The sequence below is a fragment of the Pygoscelis adeliae genome, unplaced genomic scaffold (assembly GCF_000699105.1).
Source record: "Pygoscelis adeliae isolate BGI_AS28 unplaced genomic scaffold, ASM69910v1 Scaffold100, whole genome shotgun sequence".
Classification (NCBI taxonomy): domain Eukaryota; kingdom Metazoa; phylum Chordata; class Aves; order Sphenisciformes; family Spheniscidae; genus Pygoscelis; species Pygoscelis adeliae.
In genome coordinates this window covers 3,602,881-3,626,428 of record NW_008824034.1, presented here as the reverse complement: position 1 = coordinate 3,626,428, position 23,548 = coordinate 3,602,881, and the positions used below count along the sequence as shown (strand labels likewise).

General features: G+C 43.6%; 1 protein-coding gene across 1 annotated transcript in view; it reads left to right on the top strand.

Annotated features, from left to right (window-relative positions):
• Positions 1–1,498: 1,498 nt before the first annotated feature.
• The window catches only part of MAMLD1 (mastermind-like domain containing 1), a 51,846-nt gene continuing 29,796 nt past the window's right edge, over positions 1,499–23,548 (top strand). Inside the window, 2 exon segments of the mRNA XM_009331406.1 lie at positions 1,499–1,663; positions 17,715–19,433. Of these exon segments, the coding sequence (XP_009329681.1) occupies positions 1,499–1,663; positions 17,715–19,433 (1,884 nt within the window).

Genomic DNA, 23,548 nt, shown 5'->3' with positions numbered 1-23,548 from the left:
TTGAGGAAAGCATTGCGCGCAGATTTACCGTTGTTAGGAATTCCTTGATGAACATACTTAAAATGTGGGGGATCGATCCTTTTTCACAAATAAAAATTACAGAAATTAAATCTTTATCGCAGGATGTAGCATCACCTTGCCTGTCAAGTGAGCGTGGTTCTTCCCACACCAAGTAGGAGTGCCGCAGACTTCACCTTCAGTTTATTCCACCTGACTAATGAGGGGTTTTTTGTTTCACCTAAAGCTTGAGCTAACGGCAAAAACATTAAATGCAAATTGCACCTTCAGGGCCCCCTTTGAATTGCACACCACGGCTTGCACTGCAGTTGATGCTAGGTTTATCTCGATTGTTGTCTAAAGCTTTGGAATTATAAATGTTTGTGTTAGACACAGACTTTCTCTTCCGCGTAGCGTAGTTCTTTGTACTGCACATGGGGTTTGAAACAAATCAAATATGGTGAGTGCAGAAACAATAAAATCTCTATATGCACAGGTATGCAGAAGGTGAGAATAAGCGCGGGTGTCGTTATAAAAGATGTGGCGATCATTTCATTCTCAGAAGAGCTAACTGGGAGTAGATACGCAGAGAAACGCCCACTGAAATCAGCTGAAAAGTTTCCAGTTGTTTCAGCAGCCCAGATCTGGTTATAAAACAGAATAGAGATTACTCTGCATATAGAATATCACAAAGACAGATTTCAGAGAGGAAAAGACCAAGTTTGCTTTTATTTTAAAAAATATTACTGGCAAGCACTGAGATACCCAAACAGAAGTGTGCTTGATGCATGAGGCAGCGGGGAGCCTGGACCCAATGAGATCTGCAGTTGGCACTGGAATGTGGCAAAATGGGTCGTGAGAGGGACATCTGCACAAAGGAGCACCCAGGAACAAGTCAGCACAGAAAAAGGCAAGTTTTGTTTCTTCAAATTTGTATCAGGAACCAAAGGAAAGTTGTGTTCAAATGTGTTGGAGAGGGAAGCAAAGAAGCATTAGAGGTTGCATTATTTCTCTTGCTGTAAATAGCTTTTTGTTCAGCATGGAAAGACAGCAGCTCTTCCTGGCGTTGTTTGCTGTTCTCGCGTGACTATTTGATGGTTCAGCTCATTAATGGACCAGGTTTCTATTAAAAGTATTTAGTTGTTTGACAGCCGTTTGCTTCAGAAGCCAGGAACATACTACATGTTGGTGAAGGCTGCTGCTGCTTTCTCATATGGAGATAAACATAAACACATTTTTAAGGGGTAACAAAAATTCCTCCTTGTTCTTGGATTACCCTTAGAGTTAAGCACAAACCATTAGCAAGTAAAGGAAACGCACTTGAGGTTAATTCTCCTTCCCTCCCATTCAATCCATGAGCTTCTACACATTTTAGGGAAATAAAAAAAAGTTCAACCTCTTTCAGAAACCCAAAACTAGTATGTGGCAATGAGAGATCCAGACCGTGGCAATGCGAGAGCTGTCTAGGAATCCCGTCGCAGCGCCGTTTTGGCATAATTAAATGGGCAGTCCCGATGAGCTGGTGGTTTTCAGAGTTGTTGTGCAAGAGCTGCCAGAGGCGCCCTCCCGGCAGAGCCCCGTCCTGCCGGGCGCCGCGGCACCCGTGCTGCCCTGGGAGCGGGAGGTACTTACTGACGAGCAAAATCTCGTCTTGCACAACCGCTTGGTGAACAAACGTGGTGACAGGGCGTCTGATACGCTCGCGCTGCCGTTCTTGCAGGGAATCGCATTGTCTTTGCCGGCTTGAGGAATCGGGCCTTGCGCTTTGCCGTCGGTGCAGCTCGCTTGCAGGCAACCCCATAAGCTCCTTTCCCGCAGTTCGGTTTCATGTCCCACATTAGAAACGCTGTATCGTAAATGAGCAAAGTGTATTTTCAGGGAGTTACTCATATTGACACTTCTGACTGAGTGTCTGTCTTGTTACAGAACAGATTTGTCTTGCAAAAATCAGGAAACGCTGTGTAAGGGAACATGCAGTGTGCTGCTGGAGAACAAACTTCCTTAAATCAGAAGTTTACACCAATGTCCCCCCATTTCTCCCATGCGTTATTTTTGGTGTGTTCTTGTGTACTAACATAAAGTACTCCAAATCGGGTTCAGTATTGTGAGTCAATTCTTAATTGGTCATGACCAAATATGATACAGACTTGATTTTTCAAAAATGATCACCAGTACAAATGGCATGATCTGGAAGATACTGGATGATCAGTTAGGACCTGTAGATTCTCCAGTGATATAATAAGGCATGTTTTCTTGGCAGTAAATAGAAACTACAAAAAGGTAAGACGACTATTGTAAAAAGAAAGGACTAATCCAGGAAGAAGGAGATTTTTTTTTTTTTATTGGAGGAGTGATAAATCGTGGTGCATTTTTCTTTTAAAGATACATTTGACGTTTGTCTTTCCCTGTTCATATATAATTAATGGGGAAACAAAAGAGGAAAACTGTATTTCAATTTAAAGTGTTTAAGAGGAAAAGAGGGGTAGTTCTATTAGAGAAATACATGCTGTATCTGATTCCACTTCCTTACTACTTATGCTGTCATTTACACCTGGATAAAGTGAATATAAAATGCTGCCAGGTTAGAAAAGTACTATTTTACATCCATTGTCCAAATGATTGCGCAAAGAAGCAAGGTGAAGGACTAGGTCTTCATTGGTTTTCTGCCTTGGATTTTTTTAGTGGAAGCAAAATTAAGATGACTGTGAAAGGGAGAGGGAGAAGTATAACAGCTGAAACCTCCTAACTCGTGCTTAATCATACTACACCTTTTTTGTGCATCAGCACCTCTCACGTCTGTACAGAGCTCCAGGAATATCAGTTCTTTAACAGTCTTTACACTGGTACCAGAAGGAGTAAAAAATAGGTTGAGTTTTTTAATTTTTCTTGATCTTACAAAATTCCTGCAGTTAAAAATGTGCAGTTTGTTTTAGATTTGAGTACAAATAGGTGTGAAACAGGATGTCAGGCTGTTTTATTAAAAAAAGAATAGGCAATGTATTTGGCTTTTTATTTGGTTTTGGCTCTAGATCCGACTCAAATGTTTGTGTAGGAAAGGCTGCACTAGAAAGTGCAAGGTCAGGTCTTGGTGTGCTGCTCAGACGTGGCATGGAGGGAAGGGGAAGAATTGCCACGATACGTAAGGTTGATGTTTCCTGCCCATTTCCTATATCATGTCTGGCAAATCTAGTGACTGAAGCACAGGAAACCAGGTACAGGTTCTTTGCAGTCCCCGCAAGCAACTTCAATAGAAAATAGGTGTTTTGAAGAACTGGAGCTCTCTTCCTCCAAAGCAACCACAGCGGTGGGATGAGGTGTACTGGGCTGGGTACGCACCATGCCACGGTGTGGTACCAATGGCGCTGGTGGGCACTAGGAGGGACTCCACTGAAAATTTGGTTCAGAAGAGAAGTTGGCTCTCCGTTAGGAACTTGGGAATGGGAGACTTATGAAATGTATATCGATGCTCACGATGCATGCTGGAAATACTGTCAAGGACCAAAGCTAAGCTGGCAGGAGCTTTGCATGCCGGTAAGGATGGAGGTGAGGGGTTGCAGCCATGGTAAGCACTTGGAAGTGCTCAAGTTACTCCATTTGAAGAAGTTGCGTTCCCTTCTACAAAGCAGTACCTGACAGCCTCTGTGCCAATATGAAATAAAATGGTTACACTCCACCACTTTTTAGTGGCTAACCTGTTTCAATCCCCATTGCATTTGCAGTCAGTCAGTGCTTCTCAGCTGGCGTTCAGCAACTTCCACCTGGGGGGCTGTCATTTCATAATATAGAGGACAATCACCTTACCATGCCTAAGATGTCCCTGTTCACCAGCACTGAATAAGCTAAGGGGAGTTTCTCTCAGTGCAATTCAGCTTGAGATTGCTGAGCCTACCTGGGCACAGCACACGCAATGTCCTGCTGAGGTCCCAGCGTGGCCCAGTGCGGTGGGTCGCATTAACACCGTGCTCACCCGCGCTAATTAGTCCCAGAGCTAGCTCAGTGCAGCCTTGGCTTCGGGATGTCTGAGCCCCAGGGAAGGAATACGGTCTAAAGTGATGAAGTGAACCTCATCTCTTTGGGCTAGGGTTAAACTGGTTTTCCTTCAGCTCCCTTAGTGCCCTGAAACTTGAAGGTGGACACAACACTGTGTTTAGTGACAGATCAGAGCACTTCCAGCAAATCCAAACTTTTGTCCCCAGTTCACAAGGTCCTTGCAGCTCCCCAGTAACGCTCCATAGTGCCATCCGACATGACAGTCGTTTCCTGATCGTTACAGCAGTTATATCCTCGCTAGACCATGTAACTGTAACTGAAAGAGGAAGTTCCTCCCATTCTTTCAGAAAAAATGAAGAGCTACCCGCCCTCCAGCTCTGTATTTTAGGAGATTTCATAGTTCTTTCAGGTTTGCAAAGTTTGGTGCGAATGGTCACATGTGGCTCGCCTGGGCAGCGACTCGCCATCGGCTGCTATCTGGGCCAGTGGGGGGTTCCTCCACCCCCTTCTCGAAAGCGGACAGGGCTTCCCCACACGTGCCTCTGCTAGTAGCTGAAGCCCTTTGGGAGAAATGGCTGTATTCTTGACACATCACTGGATTCGGTGACAGCTGTGATAAGTTAATACAGAAAAAGAGTTTTACCTTCACTTTCCAACACTGGGAAAGTGTTCTTGGGCTTGAAAACTTTTAGGGGAAGTAGTGCAATTCTTGCGGGTAAACTGAAATGTCATAACTAAAAGGCAACAACAGGTTTTTTCATCCTAAACTAGGTTCATACAGTTTAAGAGCTCTGACCTTTCAAGAATGTGTTTGCTCAACTCCAGACATCGTGTCTGTATTAAAAAATGGAAGGGTAATTTACTGTTGATGTTCGAAAGTATGCAGTGAGTTTTCCTGTAATATCATTGTTTCTTAGTAAAGGCCAAGTCTTGCAACCCACGGTTTTCAGCTAAGGAGCCCTTAGTAGGATGAGGACCATACCCCAGGATGTCAACCTCGCATCCTGGGTGGAGGGGAAGCCTCTACTCATTTAAAAATGAAGTTCTGTAAGAAGGGGCTCAGAAAAAACAAAGTACTTGCATTTTTTTTTCTTTTCTCCTTAACTTGATGCTCATGTTACATGATGCGAACACTTTGAATGAATAACTGTGATATTCTTGATTGAACACGTGCTATGCTTAAAAGGAAAAAAATAACTCTGACCAAAAAAAAAAAGAAGAAACACTGCAGATGTGTGTTGTAGACCTAGTGCACAGTACGTGCTGCTGCCTGGCCGCTGGCTCCTGTGCATCTCAGCCTTGCTCTGGTGCTGCCGGAGAGCCAAGGGACACCCTCCTAGCCCTGATGCTGTTTCCCCAGTTCTCACACCTCCTAGCCGTACAGCCATACCTGTGATAGGGTAGAGGAAGCTAATGAACACAGTTTGTTTGGAAAGTCCCATTATCATTTAAAGAATTTTAATAACAGAGTGTTTGATAGCATGTAGTAATGGGAGAGCAGATAAGTGTAAATGGGGAAATGAGGAGCCCATTTGTGAAGCACTCGCAAGGTCTAAGGTTTTCTAAGGGTTTTCAGGTTATCTTGTCCCCTTGAAATCAAATTGGAGCCAAGTGTCTAGGCTCATCTGCAAACCTCAGCGAAGGCACTTAATGAAAAAAATAGTTCCTTTACATAATTCCCTTCCCTTCACCATTAACAGGATATATGGGATTCCATCAGTACTTCCTCTGTAAATCAAGATATTCGAGGCTATTGTCTCCACATGCAGCTCCATCTTGGTGTGGCAAGCATTTCAGATTTGAAGCTTCAAAGGTCAATCATCTGATTAATACTGCCATTCCCATGATGAGTTTTTTCTCGTTGTGGTAAACCTGTAGTTTTGAAACGCCTCATACAGATGAGACTAAAAACGTTTCCTATGCACTCAGACTTGACCCAGCTGCTATAGTTGCATGCTGGAACTGGTGGTGCTGCAGCCATTTTGAAAAGTTCCTCTAAGGAATGAAGGAGCAAGCTTGGGGCTATGCCCCAGCCATCCAGGAGGCTTCCGCGAAATAGTCCTGCTACAGTCAGCAGTAAGTTTCAAGCTCTTTTTTTCACCCTCCAGTACATCTCCTTCCTAGAGTTTTACAAAGAGACTAGGACCACGTAAAGTATTCCCGAACCGAGCAGCATGCTTCAGTCTCTGTATTCAAAACTACCTCCTCTGTTATGACAGATAACTGCAGGCTGGCTACAAAATCTGTAACAGGGATTGGTAACCCTCCAGGATGATACTTGGCACTCAAGAGCTAACACATGTTTTTGTTACATGAGCATGAGTCTAATAAAATGGCTCACTGGTTTAATATGCCTCTTTGTAAAAACAAGACGCAGTTGGATTTAGAAATTGTGATGATTTGGCAAGTTCAATTATTAACTTCTCTTGCAGGGTTAAGCTTTGACCAGAAATTTGCCGTAAACCCATGGGCACATCCTGCTAGGAAACAACACGCAGAAATCCTTCACTGTCCTCCTTGATTTATCTACACAGTGCAAACTTGGAGTGTAGAGCTGCATTTTCCCCGGAGGAAGTCACGACAACCTCCATCCCCACTCCGGAGCAGAATGCTCTAATGTTTTATTGTTTTAGTACTTTGATATAGTTCTGCTCTGCTCAGGACACTGCATCTAGGGAAACTTTGACAGGTCCTGAACTGGCCTGTTGTATAGTCTGCTTTCACCATGTTTTGGGAGAAAAATGGAATGTGATGAAGAGCCCGAGCTATGTTAGCTATGCAGTGTCCTGTGGGATTGTTTGTGAACACAGCAGCTAAAGATAGAAGTGCACCATAGAGATGCTAAAAATACTGTCCAACTCTACGGTGGTTGTTTAGCATTTGGAGTGCTATAGTTGGCCTTACACAGACAAAGGGAAGATGCAGTTTTGCAATTTGAATATGCAAATGAAATCCTGATCTTGCAAATGTGCAATCATATGCTCGAATCTAAAAAGACCGCTTGTATTCCTGAAGTTAAGCATTTGCAAGATTAAGAGTTTAATCAGTCAAATATGGTGTCATTAGAAGATAGTGACATTGCATGGCAATGTGGAGACCTTACTTCAAAAACAACAAAAAAAATCACGTTGCGTGATTAAGATCAGATTTTTACATTCCACATGTTGATACTTGGAACCGTGTTGTCTGATAAATCATGTCTTATTAACGCAGTAGGTTGCAAACAGTTTCTTCTTTACATTTATATGCATGATTTAGTAAACAGTATTTTAATATCAGTGGGAACACATGCTATGCTTCATCGCTTTCAACTGTGTGACCTTTAAAGGCAGAACAAAGGCTTAGAAATTAGAGTTTACATAAAACTGAGAAGTGTAGAAAGCTTGAAAGGCTGTGTAATTCACTTCTGAAGCAAGAACACCATTTTCTCTAACATTGTTTGCACAAGTCAGCATTTATGTTGTCAATTTGCAGTGATGAATGTGTGATTAACATTGCTTCTAGGACAGAGGGGAACTGGTATCTATAGCAAGTCGAGAGGTTCTCTGGTTAAAACCCGAGTAACTTAAGCATTGCGTTTTCTGCTGGAGAGAATTTCTCCGAATCCTGTGTGTTTTTAATTCACTCCTTTAGTTAATAATAATGGAAGAGCAAAGAATGAAATCCCATCCCTGCTGAAGTCAGTGTCCCAAAATACTTACTTCATTGAGGCCAGGATTTCAACGGCTTTATACAGGATGAGGGCTTAAGCAGTGGGGCGATGGTCTGTGTTTGGTTTGGGGTTTTTTGTACCACTATTTTGCAGAATCCCTTTAAACGTCCCTGGAAGTAACAGATGCTGTTCAAAGAGTGTGCGTTGTAGGAGCCAGAGCTGCACGCTGGTCCGGTCATCTCGCTGGTCCAGGAGGAAGGAAGCCTACAAATAACATGTTGCCAACGAACCGTGTTCCTATTCCAGTTAGTGCACACGGAGAATAGTGGAGTTGCTGTGTAGGTAAAGATGAAAGTGGTAGGATAAAATGAAGTAGCCAGAAACAAATTAAATATTCACTACCAGACTCTTCTGCTTTACAAAACATTGCTGCTTCTGGATGTGTAAAGACCTCTCCCTACACCCAGGTTCAGTGAGAGACTCACTAGGTTCGTGATCTTTTTACTCTAAGTGAGGCTTGTTTTTATGGTTCTGTATTAATCAATATCCTGTTTATTGTTTCATTTTTTGAAAGGCGGAGGAACATCCAGGAGGCTAACAAAGGCCCTGGATGAATGAGTAGGAGAGGAGCCGTTCAGGACGTTTCTTTTCCTTGCCCGTTTGTTCCATCCTTCTTAGAGTTGTGCTCCAGTTTCTGATACCACTTAGGAGAAGCTTTAAGTGTTTTGTCCCCCGCCAAGCCTCAAGAAGAGCTCTGGATGCGGTAATGCATTGCTTTCCAATACAGAAAGTAAGCAGAAGGCCGCTCAGCAGTCAGACGTAAGGCTGCACAGCCTTAGAGTTCAGGTGCAGCCACACAGGTGAGGCTTGCAGCTATTATTCTTTGGGGGAGTAAGTGTGAGTACTTCAGCTGTTGAAACAAAAGTGGCTTTTTTTCAGACTGAAATCTCGTTGTTTCTTATTGTTCTGAGAATTTGAGAGCTTTTTGGCCCCAGGTTTGACCTAATTGAAGCCTTTGCCTCCAGGCTGTTAATGCCCCAACCGTACCTTTTGACAAAATGGAACCCGTAGTTTGATAAAACCGCAGAAGTCTTCTGGGATTTTAAAAAATAGTGCAATGTGTAGCAGAAAAGAAGTGTCAGACTGCGTTTTATCTGGTTGTCTAGTAAATGGTAAACCTACCTCATACTTTAGGAACGTAAACAGCCTGTTTCTTATACTTAGCTCCTGTTAACTTGTGGTCATTGCCTAGCTGTGCCAGTGTTAGGGGCTGAAAAAGAAGAGAGAAAAGTATCTTTCAAATCCCAGTAGACCCAAGTAGCAAAAACATCACTTTTTGCTCAGTGGAGACGATCTGCAATTCTCCAGCCTAGCTATTGCCATGAGAAATTAATGTAGTCTACAAAATTACTGCAAAGTGTTCCATAGGACTTTGAAATTAATGGACTATAAAAAAAGATATAAAACAATACTGCTGGTATTAAAACTGAGGTAAGATGAGGTAATACTGATGGAAAGGCGTTGAGTCTAAGATTGATCTTGATTCACAGCCAGTTATGAAAGAAATGCTCTTGTACTACAGCTTAAAAACCAAGAGGCAGAGAACTTGTTCTGTCTTCAGCTGTCTAGTTAATAACACTTGTCATTAAATGGAATGTGGAAGTTACAGCCAAACAATATGCGTGACGTGATTGCTGTAAATCTTCAGATGACTAATTAAGAGGCATCTGTACAGAGATCTCCTGCTAGCAGTACAACACAGGAGCAAGCAGTAGTCCTGTTCCTCCAGATCCATTTGTCAACAGCAATTTTTCTCCTGGAAAAATTTCCATTTTAACAGTGCCGTTAATACTGAAAACAGCTAAGGAAAGACAAGATGGGAAGGCTCTGAACATTTGTTTTGATAGATAGGGCAGATCTCTGTTGGTGCCTTTTGAATGAGATTGGTAATTCTGTCTGACCTGAAAAGGAGCAAAGCTACTGGTTCAGGGTTTTTCTTTTTTTCTTTTCTTTACAGTGAATGTTACTTGGTCTCTTGCATGTGGCTGGCTTGTGTGGGATGGCAAAATAGGTATATTCTTGCCTTTGTTTTTTTTCTCCTTGGAACTGATACTACACTGATACCTTCACACGGACATTAGTGATGTTGCCTGTAATTTTACACACGGGTAACCAGAAAAACCTTGTTCACAGACTTGCTGCTGTGTAGCCTGTAAGGTGTTCCAGTTTAAAGCAGGATGTACCTCAGATAGATTTCTGTCATTATGAGCATAACTGCATTCACACAAATTGGTATGAGAAAATCATAATTGTAGTATTTCCTTCCCTTTAATTTTTGGTTAAGATTTAGGAAAAAAAGCTAATACTTCGGGCTCTTGGTAGTCCAGGTTGAATTTCCTGTTAGTTTCTGTGGTTTAAGCTTATTGTAAGATCACATCTTTCCGGTTTTGTAGAGTCATGATGTTTTGGATTTTTGTGCTTACCAGCAAAATGATGCAGTTCTGAGTACTTGCAGCCAGGATTACTTCCTATGCTGCACGGTGACTTGGGGAAGAAGGCCACGTAGATGAAAGTGCCAGGTCGGCAGTCACTATTTAAAAGTTCACATATATTCAGCAGTCAAACAAGAGACCTGGTGTACCGCAGCAATGTAACAGGGAAGGGGAATCGATCGTAGCTCTGGAGCGACAGTGCAAGCAAGCAAAACCTCTTGTCATGGTCTCTGGAGACGTACACGAGGTGTGTCTGTCAGCCCAGATCCAGGTGATGCATACAGGCATGGGAGCAACTGCCCTGTTAGTTCCCATATTTTTGCACTCACAACAGGGAGCGTTGCCACCTTTATTAAGGGAAAGCACACACCTTGTTTCCTCTTTCTCTTTTAACGCAGCTTGAGGTTCCTGGTGTACTGAGGGAATAGCTGGAGAAGATCACAATGAGTGGTGACAGTAATGGGGCAAAGGATCACAGCACGCTCCCGTTAAGTCAACGGATGTTTGCTGTACTGATGGAAGATCAAATTCTACAAATGTAGCAGTGGTGTTCAGGAGGCATTTTACGTGTGCATAGCCTAAGTAGCTACTTCCAATCTATGTTAATATGCTTGTTTTAAAGGTGGTGGATTTCATATTGCCACTGTAAATTAAAAATCGGGAGAATCGGTAGTTCCAGGTAAAAATAATCCACATAATACATACAAGCTAGCTAATAACCTGTGTCCTTTCATGGTTAAAATGACTGCTTACATCCCTGGTTCCTCTTCCTACATCCTCCCTTCCAGTTGCTGATTTCCATGAGCGTGATGAATAGGAGGAAATCCACCCTGTGAATTTTCCCTATTCATAATCCTTTCTCCACTACCACACCTCATTACAAACGGATCTGCCACCTTTCCAGCCTACAAATACCCAACAGACCCCAAAGCAGACTTTACTCTGGTACTCCTTAGCTGAGGAGTTGGGGTATTGCTATTTTTAAGCATAGCGAAACACATCTCTGGTAGCTTGGAATCACAATGTGATCTCTTTCCTGACAATGTGAAATGACAACTTTATGTCCATCCATGCTGAAATCGCTTGAAATCAGAAGGGTCAAACAGCCTAAAGCAGTAGGAAGAATGTGATTTTAGCTTATGTTTAATCTTAGTATGGAGAAAGTGAATGGTAGTTTTAATTGCTTGAGCCTCCTTGAGTTCTCCTTGTAGCCCAAGATGTGACTTTGATAAAGCATGGTTTATGTTCCTCGTAGTCATGGACTGCTTTGGCTACTCACTGGTCAGCAGGAGGCATTTTTTCTTGGATTCATATATATAACGTGAGTTTCTGTTACCAAGCCGCAGCCAGCATGCACAAATGCAAACTCGCAGATGTGCTAAATGCACTTAATGCAGTGCCAGGTTCTGCTGTAGTTAAATGGGTTCTTTCCCCATGAGCATTTGGGTTTTGTTGCTCATGTGCAAGCCAGCCTGCTACCGAAAGCAGCGCGTCTGATAGTTCAAGCAGGGCTGCAAGTAACTGCTGCTATTTAAAAGGTAGTACTATATCAGATCCACATTCCAGCCTTCAAACACACAGTCAAATTCTCACCTCTTTTTCATGAACTGTCCTCAAAGATTGGTAAGACATTAAAATCTATCTAGAGTGTGGAGAAATGAGCAATAGAGAGCACAAACCTTTCCAAATTGTGTATTTAAGGCACAGGAGAAAAATTAGTGAAGTTTTCTTGTTTTATATGGAAAATTGCCAGTTTCATTTTCTCATTACATGACTGTTTTTGTCAGAACAGATAGAAACATTTTGGGCTGATGGGCAGATAGCTCTCGCTGAAGCTTGTTGAAGCCACAGAGACTGAAGTCTTGATCGCTGAATGCTGCGAACAGTTTGCCTCTGGCAAATACATACTTCCAGTTTTGGCACTGTCTGGTGTTTGAAAGAGACACAGAGTGATAGATTCTCTGGTCAGCTCAGCTGAGCAAACCTTAGACTCAGGTTTTATACTTTGCAGAGGGAAAAACCAGTTTGCAATATACCTTGAAAAAATACTGGAAAAAAGACTTCTCATCTCAGGCTGCTGCGTTGCTCAGCCCTTCCACCAAGAATTCAACGTGCTCTCTCTCTCAAAATAATTCAGATATGCCAGATCTTAGCAGCGTGTTGGTGATCTGGATTCCCCAGGTTTCTGAGGCACCCGTGTCTTGCTCTGAAAGGCTTTGTGCAAAGCTGCCACAACACTAGCAAATCTCAGTATCTGTGGTGAGACTGAATTTTTCCCCACCTGCCCTGTCTCCTTTTACCATCATTTCTCTCTTTTCTTCAGTCAAACAAACAGAAAAGCCACCACCTGGGATTTCCCAAGAGTTACAAGGGTCTTGAGATTCCCAGTGAAAGAAGGTTATCTGACTCCCATTCTGGATATCCCAGTCATGGATCCATGGATTTCGTGCTATTAAATCAAAAGAGTCTCCGGCAGTGATGGTGCATGCTGGAGACTGGGGGAGGTGGACTAGCCACCAAAGGAGAACGCAAGCAGACTCTACAGATGTCGGTTCAAAATGGCAGTGTCCCATCAGGCTCGGTTCTCGCTTGAAGAAGCTGTGTAGGTGTGGGAATCGCTGCTGTAGGTTGGATCTCTCAATGGCAGTGAGTGGGGTGGGGTGGTTGCAGATCAATAATCAGCACCCTGCGGTTGCTGTAAATCAAGGCTTGAATCTCTGACAGGCTGCAGAAGCCAGGAGGAGGCACAGAAATACCTCGCCTAACGTTTTTCCTCGCTCTCAATTCTGCATTACGTTGACCTAAATAGGAAACTCTGGTTAGATTTGGCTTCTTTCTGGTGGAAGGGGGATCGTCGCAAGGCTGGAGAAACGAGGCTCTCCCGAGCGGGCCGCGCTGGCTCTTGCCTCCCAGATACCGTGCAGGCGAAGGAGGGAGTGACGGGTGGAGAATTAACAGGCGCTGGCAGCAGGGCCATGGGGCAGCCTGGCTCACGTGGAGAGCTGGAGTGGCAGCTGAGGACAGCTGAGGTATTAAAGAAAGGAGGAAGGCCGAGTGACAGCGAGGCAGGGAGCCAGTCCAGAGATGCCCGTTCGGTTGATTATTAAAATCCAATGGAACCACCACCATGTATATTTATTACCAGTTTGATCTCTCTGCTTCAGTTTTTGCCGCTTCCAGCCTTCTTTTCTTCCTTCGTTGAGAAATAGTAAGTTATGCAAGGCCAGCACCACCTCCTGAGTTTGGAGAGTGCCTGACGCCAAAAGTCACCCGAGCGGGCAACTTCAGAGAGCTCAGTCTAGGAGAGGGTGCAGCCAAGGACTAGTTTTGCTTGCCGAGTCTACCTTTTCTTCCTTGCACAAGAGAAGCCTGCGGAGTGCTCTGCCCACACGTAGGGAATCTGTTCTGTGCGAAGAGGTAGCGTGTGACAAATTAGATGTTTGTAACCACAGCTGTATAGCTTCCTTGGAAGGAGCAGGGTAAACAGTTATTATTTACTCTTGTTATACTGCCATTGCAAGCTAGCAGCACTACTCGTTTGTAACTTGGGTCTTTCCCAGAAAGACAGCCTGTTGGTTTTGAGAGGATAGTAGTGCTGGGATCATGACATTCTCACTTTTAAAAGCAAATCTGAGATAGCGGGGACTTCATAATCGGATACTCCCCAAATCGGAGGGCCTGCCTTTGTTTCCCAGGTATTCCCAAACAGAAGTTAGCTCATGTGCATGCTAATGCATTTTAATGGATTTTGACAAGGTCACAAGAGCCCATTTGTTGCTTGTCTGCTTTGTCCTTGCTTGCACATATGAATGAAGCTTTCCCATACTTAGCCATATACAACCTCCAGTCAGCTTAAGAGTGTGTGTGTGTTTACATTTTAAAATATTTCTATTCACTTGGCAGGTATTCAATTTGAAACAGAGCTGTCCAATATACTAATCAGCAGGGAAAGGGGAAGAACATATTTTGGTGCTCTTCTTACTTCTGTTGATTTTGTCAGATAGCGTAAGCCCTCTTGAAGAAGGGGAGAAAGTTGGAATAGATCAGCTCCTTCCTGGGGAATCCAGGGCCAGATGAAGGAAACGGGGAGTAAAAATGTTTTTAGTAAGGGAAGAGTCTAGAAAAGGATAGATAGGTTTTAAAGAGAGGGTCTTGAGACGCCTGAGAGTACTGGATGAATGATCTGCAACAAGCAGCTTCTTGAATGAGTTAGGTCAGGAGCTCCTGGTCCTAAAAGTCATAGTGCCTCGGTGATGATCTCCTGCCACCGTTGTTCTTAGCATGTCCGAGCCAGCCAGCGTCCCCGTAATATGAAACTGCATTACTGTCCCCTGCACTGGTCAGGGCTGCCACAGTGGCACGTTCACGGAGAGCAGTCGCTGGGAGCTGGGGAGAAAAATGCTGGCTCCTCACAGACGGCACCAGCACAGAGCGTGCTGCGTGGGAGTAACAACCACGTGTGTTTCAGCGGGGAGTACTGCAGCAAACCTCTCAGCTAGCCTGTCCAGCCCAAGAATGCATTTCTGTATGTAGTTGATACTTCATACTTAAGTGCCTGGTGAAATACTTTTTTTCATTTGTGATGTACTTGAAGCAGAGGGCTGGTGATACCCCAGCCTCCCTTCTAACCAAAATTATTCTATAATTTGTTTAGTTGCTTTAAAGACGGTATCTTTCTCTCTCAAATTTGGGGCTGTAGTCAAATCCATCTTAAAAAAAGGAATGCTACTAAATTGTGTGGAGTTAGTTATACCTGCCTGCACTGGGGGAAAGTGGTCTTCTGGATTTTATGGTCCTCATGCAAATATTCACCTGGGAAATAGGAGTCTTGCTTTTCAAGAGAACATAACACCAAGCTAATTTCACTGCCTCTCTTGCAGCCAGGCTTCTCACTAGGGCTAAGCAACAGCACCCTATTTAAAAATCCTGTCCCAGTTTTGGAATGCCCATGCCATCTGAAAGCTATGGCCTTATTTTATCTGTTTATATCTAGTAATAGTCTTGGGGAAATGGAGTTTTGTTTTCCCATCACATTTACTCCCCAGTGCAACAGTTAAAAAACTATTTTTCAATGCGTTTAGAAAGCCCAAATTTTTCCCCAGTAACTCAGAGCATAGGAATGTCCTATGGCAAAAGAAGCACTGGCAAGGACATGCATGCCAGCATGTCAGCTGGCCAAGTATGGGAGATCCCCCACTGCTTCCTGCCTGAAGTTCCCAGGGTGCAACTTGGGAACACACTCTGTTTATTTTGGACGTGTGAAGCCCCTGTAAAGATTCTCTATACATGTCTGGGTTTAAATATATGTAGTTATGCTCCACCAACATGTTTCAGCGTACACAGGGCAACATCTGTTGAAACATGCAATGCTGGCTTTGTTTTAGCAAAGAAAATGAAGGAAAACAATTTCATCCATCATTAGACCAACACTTGGGAGAAGATTTAGGCCTTGTCCCATTTCCTAAAGCTAAGCAAATTTTGGCCTCATCAGCCCAGAGGAATAATCAAATCGCCGATGCTTTAGCTGTCTCTGGCTGTGATATAAAGGCAGTCTCTCGGAGAGCAATGATTCAAACCACGCGTAGCACTGCTGACCGAAAAGGGCTGTCAGGTAGCCGGTGAATGGTGCACTGAAAGCAACTCTCCCCGTTTGGCGTCGGTTCACACTTGCCAGTGGTTTTTGAGTGCAACTCATGTTAAAGCAGTGCAACTGGAGGTCACAGGAGAGAAGCACTGATTGCTCTAGTAAGGGATAACTCTTAGAGGGTAGGGGGCAAATATCCATGTAAAGAGGTCTCTTTGCCACAGTGCCTTTCAGAACTGCTGTGTCTGTTGATGGAGGGTAGGTGAACTCCTCCAAGAACCTGATCAGCAGCTCTCCGTAGTATGCAGACCTGCTTTTCCATCTGCCATGATGATCATGAACAACTAACTTGTATCCTCTCACTCTCCTCCAAATGTCTGTGTAAGCTGGGTACTAGCATGGCAATGTCCGATACGAAACCTAAACTGCATCTATAGCCTAAGCAACTGTAGACACAAATCTGCAATCTTCTCTCTGCCCACCAATTTAGAAATAAGTGATGAGAGAGCACTCGTGTGAGTCCAGCTGAGTGAGCCACCGGGCAGTTCTCCCATGTTCCCAGGTCAGAACATTGGATGTTCGTGGTCGACTGCCTGAACATAGGCTGAATTTAGGGGTGGGCATCGGCCGTTTGCACAGTGACCTTCATGTGCACGCTGCAGAAGGAGCCCTGCAGCCTCCACGCACCCTACCACGATCGTCCTGTGCCACCGTTGTCTGAGAGCACCAAAGCTGCTGGTTGTTGCATAGTGACTCTTAGGCAAAACTGTGATGTGCTTAATAATTAGTGTAAAATTTAGAAGTTAGTCATACCCACCACAGCCCTAGAGTGGATCTGGTTACACTGGGGTTAGGTGGTGGGGCTTTTCTGGTGATACGAGCTGTTATTAGATGTGAATTTTTTTCATGGCACTAGATGACTGGCAGCATTTGCAATTGTAGGCCAGGGCTGGGAGAGGCTTTACTGTGAGCCGGCTTAGAGGAACAGTGACTGTCTATGGTTTTCCCATTGCTGATTAGATACTTTTCTAAATGCTACCTCCCTCTATTGATAAACAAGGACGTAATGCTTATTTCCCTTAACTTAAAGCAGCAATATTAATGTCTGATTAATCCTGTGGCATACAGGTCATGCTTGTTAAAATTGAAAGCCACGGATGATTATATTTGGAAGAGATTGCCATATCACGCTGAATTAGTATTAGAAGCGTTGTTTTCGGTTTCACTTTCTTTATATGTATAAGGCAGGTTTTTTTCCCTAAGATTTGTGGATTTACAGCTCTACCGTTTCTTGTAGATCAAGATATTTATATAATTGTATTTTGAAAACAGTTCCATTTTTATGAATGAGTTGCAATTCTTCAAAAGAACAAAGCCCATACTGCCTTAGACTTATTTACTGGTTTCTGAAATCTAAAACATCTGTGATTAGGAAGCTTGAAAGTCTGTTTAGATAGATAGTTGAGAATTTGTTTTGTTTTGGTTTGTTTAGAAAGTATGCCAGTTATTTCAGATGTTCTGCCTATAAAGAATGTAAAACAATTTAGTTGTCTCAGGTCTGAATTTAATCCGAGTCACTGGCAGAAGGTCACTAAATTCAGTCCAGGGTTTCATTCAGATCTGCCATTGTTTAGACCTAAAAAATGTTACCATAAAAATGTCGGCATGTTTGTTATTCAGGGAGTATAATGTCTTAATTGAAATGGTACCAGAAACTATTTTAAAAACTTCTATTACAGTTCACATGACAGTATTTTATAGCTTTAACATCTGTTTTAAGGCCAACATGTGAGATTTAGCCTCTGTCTGACTATAACTCTTTTGATTTCAGTGAAGTTGCAGCCACCTAAATCCTGACTGAATTTGTCTCACGACTGGTTTTTTAATTGTATGATTTAATTTTCTTTATCTCCAAACCAGTGTTACAGTATGGAGCTTCAGAGCATGTTAGAATAAGGTCAGTAATGGATCCTTTCTTCTTCCTTTTTTATTTTCCCAGTTACAGGGATCCATTAAAAGAAAACTGGAAGATGATAGCTCTCCTGCCTCCAGTGGCGTGCCCGATGTCATTTTCCCAAATGACAGTAAAAGACTTTGTCTTGATGATGTAAACCTTGCCATGGGCCAAGGTGCCAATCCCAATGTGACGTGTCCAGAAATGCAAAGTTCTCCGTTCTCCACCAGTCACAGCGCTTCTTCCCTGGGAGTCGCAGGTCATTCCGTGCTCCTCGAAAACAATCACATGAATGGCGGTGGCATTGGTTCCCCGTTTTCAGTGCCACCCAACACAGAAATAAATCAGAAGGGGTCAATAGGAGGGCAAAACAATAACGTTGTCCACTATGATGAGAAAGGAAACAGCTTACAGTCTGTGGACCAAGAGCTGCAAGATCTATTGGAAGAGCTGACAAAAATGCCTGATCCTTCTCCCAATGACCTGGATCTGGAGAAGATTTTATGCAGCAAGGCTGAAGAGCCACTTGGGCTGAGTCATTCTCAACCAAACATAAGTACCACTCCAAAGTCCTCCCCACAGAATTCCCACTTGGAGAACCATGTTGCTAACAAAGATTTTTCTCCGGGCTGCAATCCAACCAGTGGAGGATCTCCTCAGATGAGACCATCATCTGCTGGAACTAACTTCCAAGTTCCTCCCTCAAACAAACCTGCTGCATCGCCCATCTCTACAGCAGCTCAGAGCAAGAACCAGCCACCACCTATGCTTCCAGTACCCTTACCCAACATACCTGGCTCCAACTGGCACGCTCAGCAGCTAAAGCAGCTGGCAGCTAGCAAGCAGGTGTCTACTACTAAGCAACAAGTACAGGCTACCAGCTGGCCCACTATGTCTCCTCCTGGTCTGTCTCCACCTTACAGGGCAGGATCATCCCCACACCATCAACCTTTCAGTCCTCAAAGTGTTATGGTGTCTGGCATGCCCGCTAATAATTTACCAGGAAACAACATTCAGAGTCCTCAAAACACTCTGCTTTCAAGCATGACTTCGAGCAGCACCCCATCCAATGGCCCCTCTCCTCCTTACGGGTCTGAGAAGCTCTCCAGTCCGGCTCTGAACCAGCAGCCCTTCAGCCCGCAGAGCTCCATGCTGCCCACCCTGACGGCAGCCAGCTTACCAGCCAACAACATTAAAAGTCCACAGAACAACTTGGTTGCCAGCATGGCCTCCACAAATACTGGACCTTCTCCACCGTACAGGCCAGAAAAGCTGTCAAGCCCAGCTCTGCATCAGCAGCCCTTCAGTCCTCAAGGTACATTAATCTCTAACATCACTCCCACCAGCAACCCCACAAGTATGCAGAGCTCACTTTTTAAATCAATGGCTACAAACCAGTCCAAAAATATGAACATAATTATGCAACAGACATCCAGTAGCTTACAGCCAGGTCTGGTGAATGAGAGCCCTGTTAGCCAAGACCAGTTTTCTTTCAATAACACCAAACCACTGTCTCACTTTGCCTCAGAGTCAGCTACTCAAAAGATGTCGCCTCTGACAGCAGGACAAGGGCAGCAGTCTCTCATTCACTATCTCCAGCAGCAGCAGCAGCAGCAGCAGCAGCAGCAGCAGTCTCCAGCCACGCAGCCGTCCCAGCAGGCTAGCAATAGCCAGTTTCTCCAGCAGCAGTTTCGACAGCTGATACAGCCACATCGGATGCAGAGACACATGCAGCCTGCCACATTGCCATCTCAAAGCAGACAGGTGAGAACGACTCTTCTGTCTTGTAGGGCTTATGTGAAAATACCGAGTCATTTATTTTCTTATTTTTACTTTCCTTTGTGTTTCAAATGCAACGTCGCTGAACTTCTGGGGTATATACAAGTATATACCCCAAGTATATACAAGTACGTACAAGGACAAGGCAGTAACAACATCCTGGTGTTATCAGAAGTAACTTTATTTATTTCTTCAGTTGAAATGTACTGTAATTCTACCATGCATTGTCTCTTCTAGCCCAGTGGAGAACTTTATGCTATTAGGCAAAACACGTTTCATACCACTAAAATAAATTAGTTTTACGTGTATAGGTGGTACTCTTATTTAGCTTATATTGTAAGCTGTAGAGATGTTCCCATAACGTTTCCCATCACCTTTTCAGTGGGAATATATAATTTTTTTCTTAGTGCCCTTCAACAAATTCATCTCTGTGTTATGCTTCTGAGGCTAGAAAAGATCAGATGGGGTGAGAAATGAAGTTAAAATGTGACTCCTTCATGGACAGCAGGTCAAACAGTACAGCTCCCAAATAGCAAAGAGGCAGACTTGAAATACCTGTTACCAGCATTTGCCAGAAGCAATGCCCTGCTTTGGATGAGGGCCATTCCCCACCCTTTGTTGATCTGCGATACTAACTGAGCTGGTAAATGCAAAAATGCAGCTGGCAGGAGGGAGAGCCTGCCAGCTCTCCCTGAAATCAGGGGAGAAATCAGGGAAATCAGAGCCCTGATTTCTCTCCAGCAACCTTCTTCCTGACACTCAAAGAGCGGTGCGAAGCACTATTCGCTACTACCCTGGATAAGAGAGATTTACTGTGGATAGGGACTTCAGAGCAAGGAAGGGCTTGGGGACTCAGTCTGAGAGCAGCCTGAGTGTGAGGAATAAACAGCTATCTTTTTGTTAGGAAGAATAGGAGGAAACAGATTGAACCTCACCGCCAAGTATCTTGTTAGGCTGAACCAACACTTTGGAAGTGGAACCCTTCAAGCTGCTTAGCTGTGCACACAGGCGCTCCATCACCTCCTCGTGAAGGGTTGACACACTTCTCACCCAGCAAACCAGAGGCTGATCTCTGAAGCTCTGCTAAGTTCCACTCAAGAGTGTGGTGCTTAGCTGGGGAATACACTCCAGAGCCTGGGTTTCTTTGCTCTTCTTCCCTGCTAAGTGACTGGTTCTTACAGAGGTGGATTTCTTCAGTCTAGGTGACTCAGTGTAACCTTGTCCTGTGATAGCAATGAGAAATATGGGGATAGTTACTAAATGTCAGCTTCCTAGTGGTAAATCAATGAGGTGCATTCCACTGTGCCACTTGAGGATCAACTCACTCTTTTCCAAGTTGTGCACGCTCAGTACTCCCTTGCTTCGATACAGCAGCTTAAAACAGACAGCTGGGAAGGACTGGTGACTTGCTGAATTTGCTTATCCAAATATATAACATGTAACGATATGGCATATATAGTTCACTTTAAAGGGTTATCAATATAAGGCCCCTAATTCAACAAAGGCCTGAAGCAATTATGTTGCTTTAAGCACATGAGGACCCTGCTTGTGTTCAGTGGGACCCAAATTAAACACAATGTAGAGGGTCTTGCTGGCTTGGGATCTAGGAGTATGGATGAACATATGATTGAAAGTGAGTAAGTTGCTGCAGCTTCATGAATTACTGCCCACCAGATGTTTTACTCTGGAGGCAGTGTGGGTGAAGAATACATTCACGGTGTTTTACTGCATCTCGGATGATGGCTGGTGAGTTGTTAACTGCAGTAACATGATCGCTTTTGATCGTATGTCCATAACCTTTGAGCATATTTTTTTTTCTGGCTCCCCCTCTGGGTGTGTGGAATTGCCACGTCCCTGTTGGATTCCTGAGGTTTCCTGTGCCCTAGTTTTCCCTGCTTTGCATTTTTGTCTTACACCTCTGAACCCCCTACATCAATGATTAGCCAAAAAAAAAAAAGGGAGAAAGCTTCCTGCAGAGTCTCTTTAATTGGCCAAAGTAGCCCCTCTTCCAGCAACTTTCCTAGTGCTCTGCCTGTGCTGCATTTTTAGCTGATTCTCACTGTCAGAAAGAGAGTTGTTATAATTTGGCGACTATCGGTAAAGATCAAGGACAGTTAAGACAATGATTGCAGGTGATGAGCATTTTACATTTTCAGACTAGTTAGGTAAGCTTATGGTGCCTCCTTCATTTTACAAGTAAGACTTATTACAATAATTATACACCAGATGACAGTGCTTCAGTTTTACAGCCTGTTGAGCTGCTGAAGAAAGATGGTGGATGTTCAGGAGTGGAACATTTTGTTAGGTTTTGATAACTTTACTGCAAATCTCATAGAAGAAAATGGGTCCTGAGCGCTGAACGAAAAGAAAAATTATATGGAAAAAATATTCTAGGTAGGAAACCTTAAAATTCTGGGATACTTGCTACATTTCTTTGAATCTAGCACATAGATCTGTTATTTGTCTGCAACAGATTTCGTATTTACATTGAGACATTGATACTGAAATTTTGGACCCGACCTGCTGTCGTACTGTGTACCAATTTTACTCCATTATAGCGAAGTATCTCCAGTGACTGTTGTTTTGATTTCCAGCAGTGTAGCCAGAGCTGAATCTGAGCTTTGCAGAATCTCGGTGCCAGTTCTCTCCTGAGACAGGTGATGAATAGGACTTTCAAGCATAAAGCAGTTGTTTTATTAAAAGGCAAAATGTTGAAGATTCAGAAGACAGGGGAGACAACTTCTGCATCTTCAAAAGTTAGTAACCTTCTGGTGGAAAATTACCTTTTTTAGCCTCATTCGCAGAAATTTGCTCAAAGAATAACAACACCATTCCCTGGAATGTTGTTTAGTGTTTAAAAGTCATCCCCTTACTCTGTGTGTGTGTTTGTAGATGTGACTAAAATTTATAAAAAGAAGGCATAGTACTCTCTTCTTTTGAGCAAGAGGTGCAGCTTTGTACAGAAGAAGAATGTGGATGGTGGCCAGTTGGAGGGAGAACAATAAACCATGAAATTTGATCCTTGTAGCAGGCAGAGCAACATGGGGAAGAGAGCAGCGGCTGGGACATAGACCCAGAGAGAGCTTTTTGCTGTTGTTTTAATGCATATTAAAGCAAAGACTCCACATTCCAAAAGCTGGGTTACTAGTGGCGCCTCACACCTCTACCATTTTTGTACTTAATGATGTATCTCTTAAGCGTAATCAGTCTGCATCCCAGCTCCTGTATTGCCTGGACAACTGGTAAATCTGATAAGGGCTAATTTTTCCCATCTGAAGCACTATGTCTTTATTGTCGAGCATTGACGGATATTGATTGAGGCACTGACAGTTTGCATTGTGCGATATTGCAAAGCCTGGTAGTGCTAACATTGCTCTTGTGGATATGTGCAGGTTTTCATTTTACTCATGTAGGATTGATACTTGCTGAGTGAAATTATACTCAAAGGTCTGGGCTCATAAATCCACAATATAAAGATGGTAGTAAATGCCAGAGAGTCAAAGATAGTCTCCGAAACTATCACACACTGTTTTCTGGGCTTAAGCTTAGCCACTTGACTTTATTGGCTGTTTCTGGGTGTATGAAAAGCTGTATTTGCCCAGGCAGGTTGAATAGTTGGGCATCTCCCTGATTTTCATGTCTAAATACAGTTTGTACTTGCAGATCTCCTATTCTGGCATGTTAGATATATTGGGCCCAATTCTGCCTTCAGCAATGCTGATACAACATCACCGCTTCCAGAAGAGCTCTCCTTTTACTCCCGCCAGTATAAGAAGAGAGACAGGTCTTTGCGAACGGAAAGGAGGGTTCCCCTGAAGGCAGGAAAAGGAGCCGGTGATCGTTCCAGTTTCAGTCAGGCTGGAATAAAAGAGACCCTTTGGGCGGCCATTACTTTTCCAAGCCCAAGTTTGTCCGAGTTAAAATTTGAGAGTCTCGGGGAGGAGGGCAGTATTGCCCACTGCTCTGCGTGTAAAATGTTGAAAACCAAACCACAGCTTAAACGGCTGTTTTGTTGGGGGGATGTAGCTAATAAATAGCCGTTGTTTGGGTGGGACACACTGTGCATTTCTGAGCTCCACTTGCGCTGTAGGAACCAAATG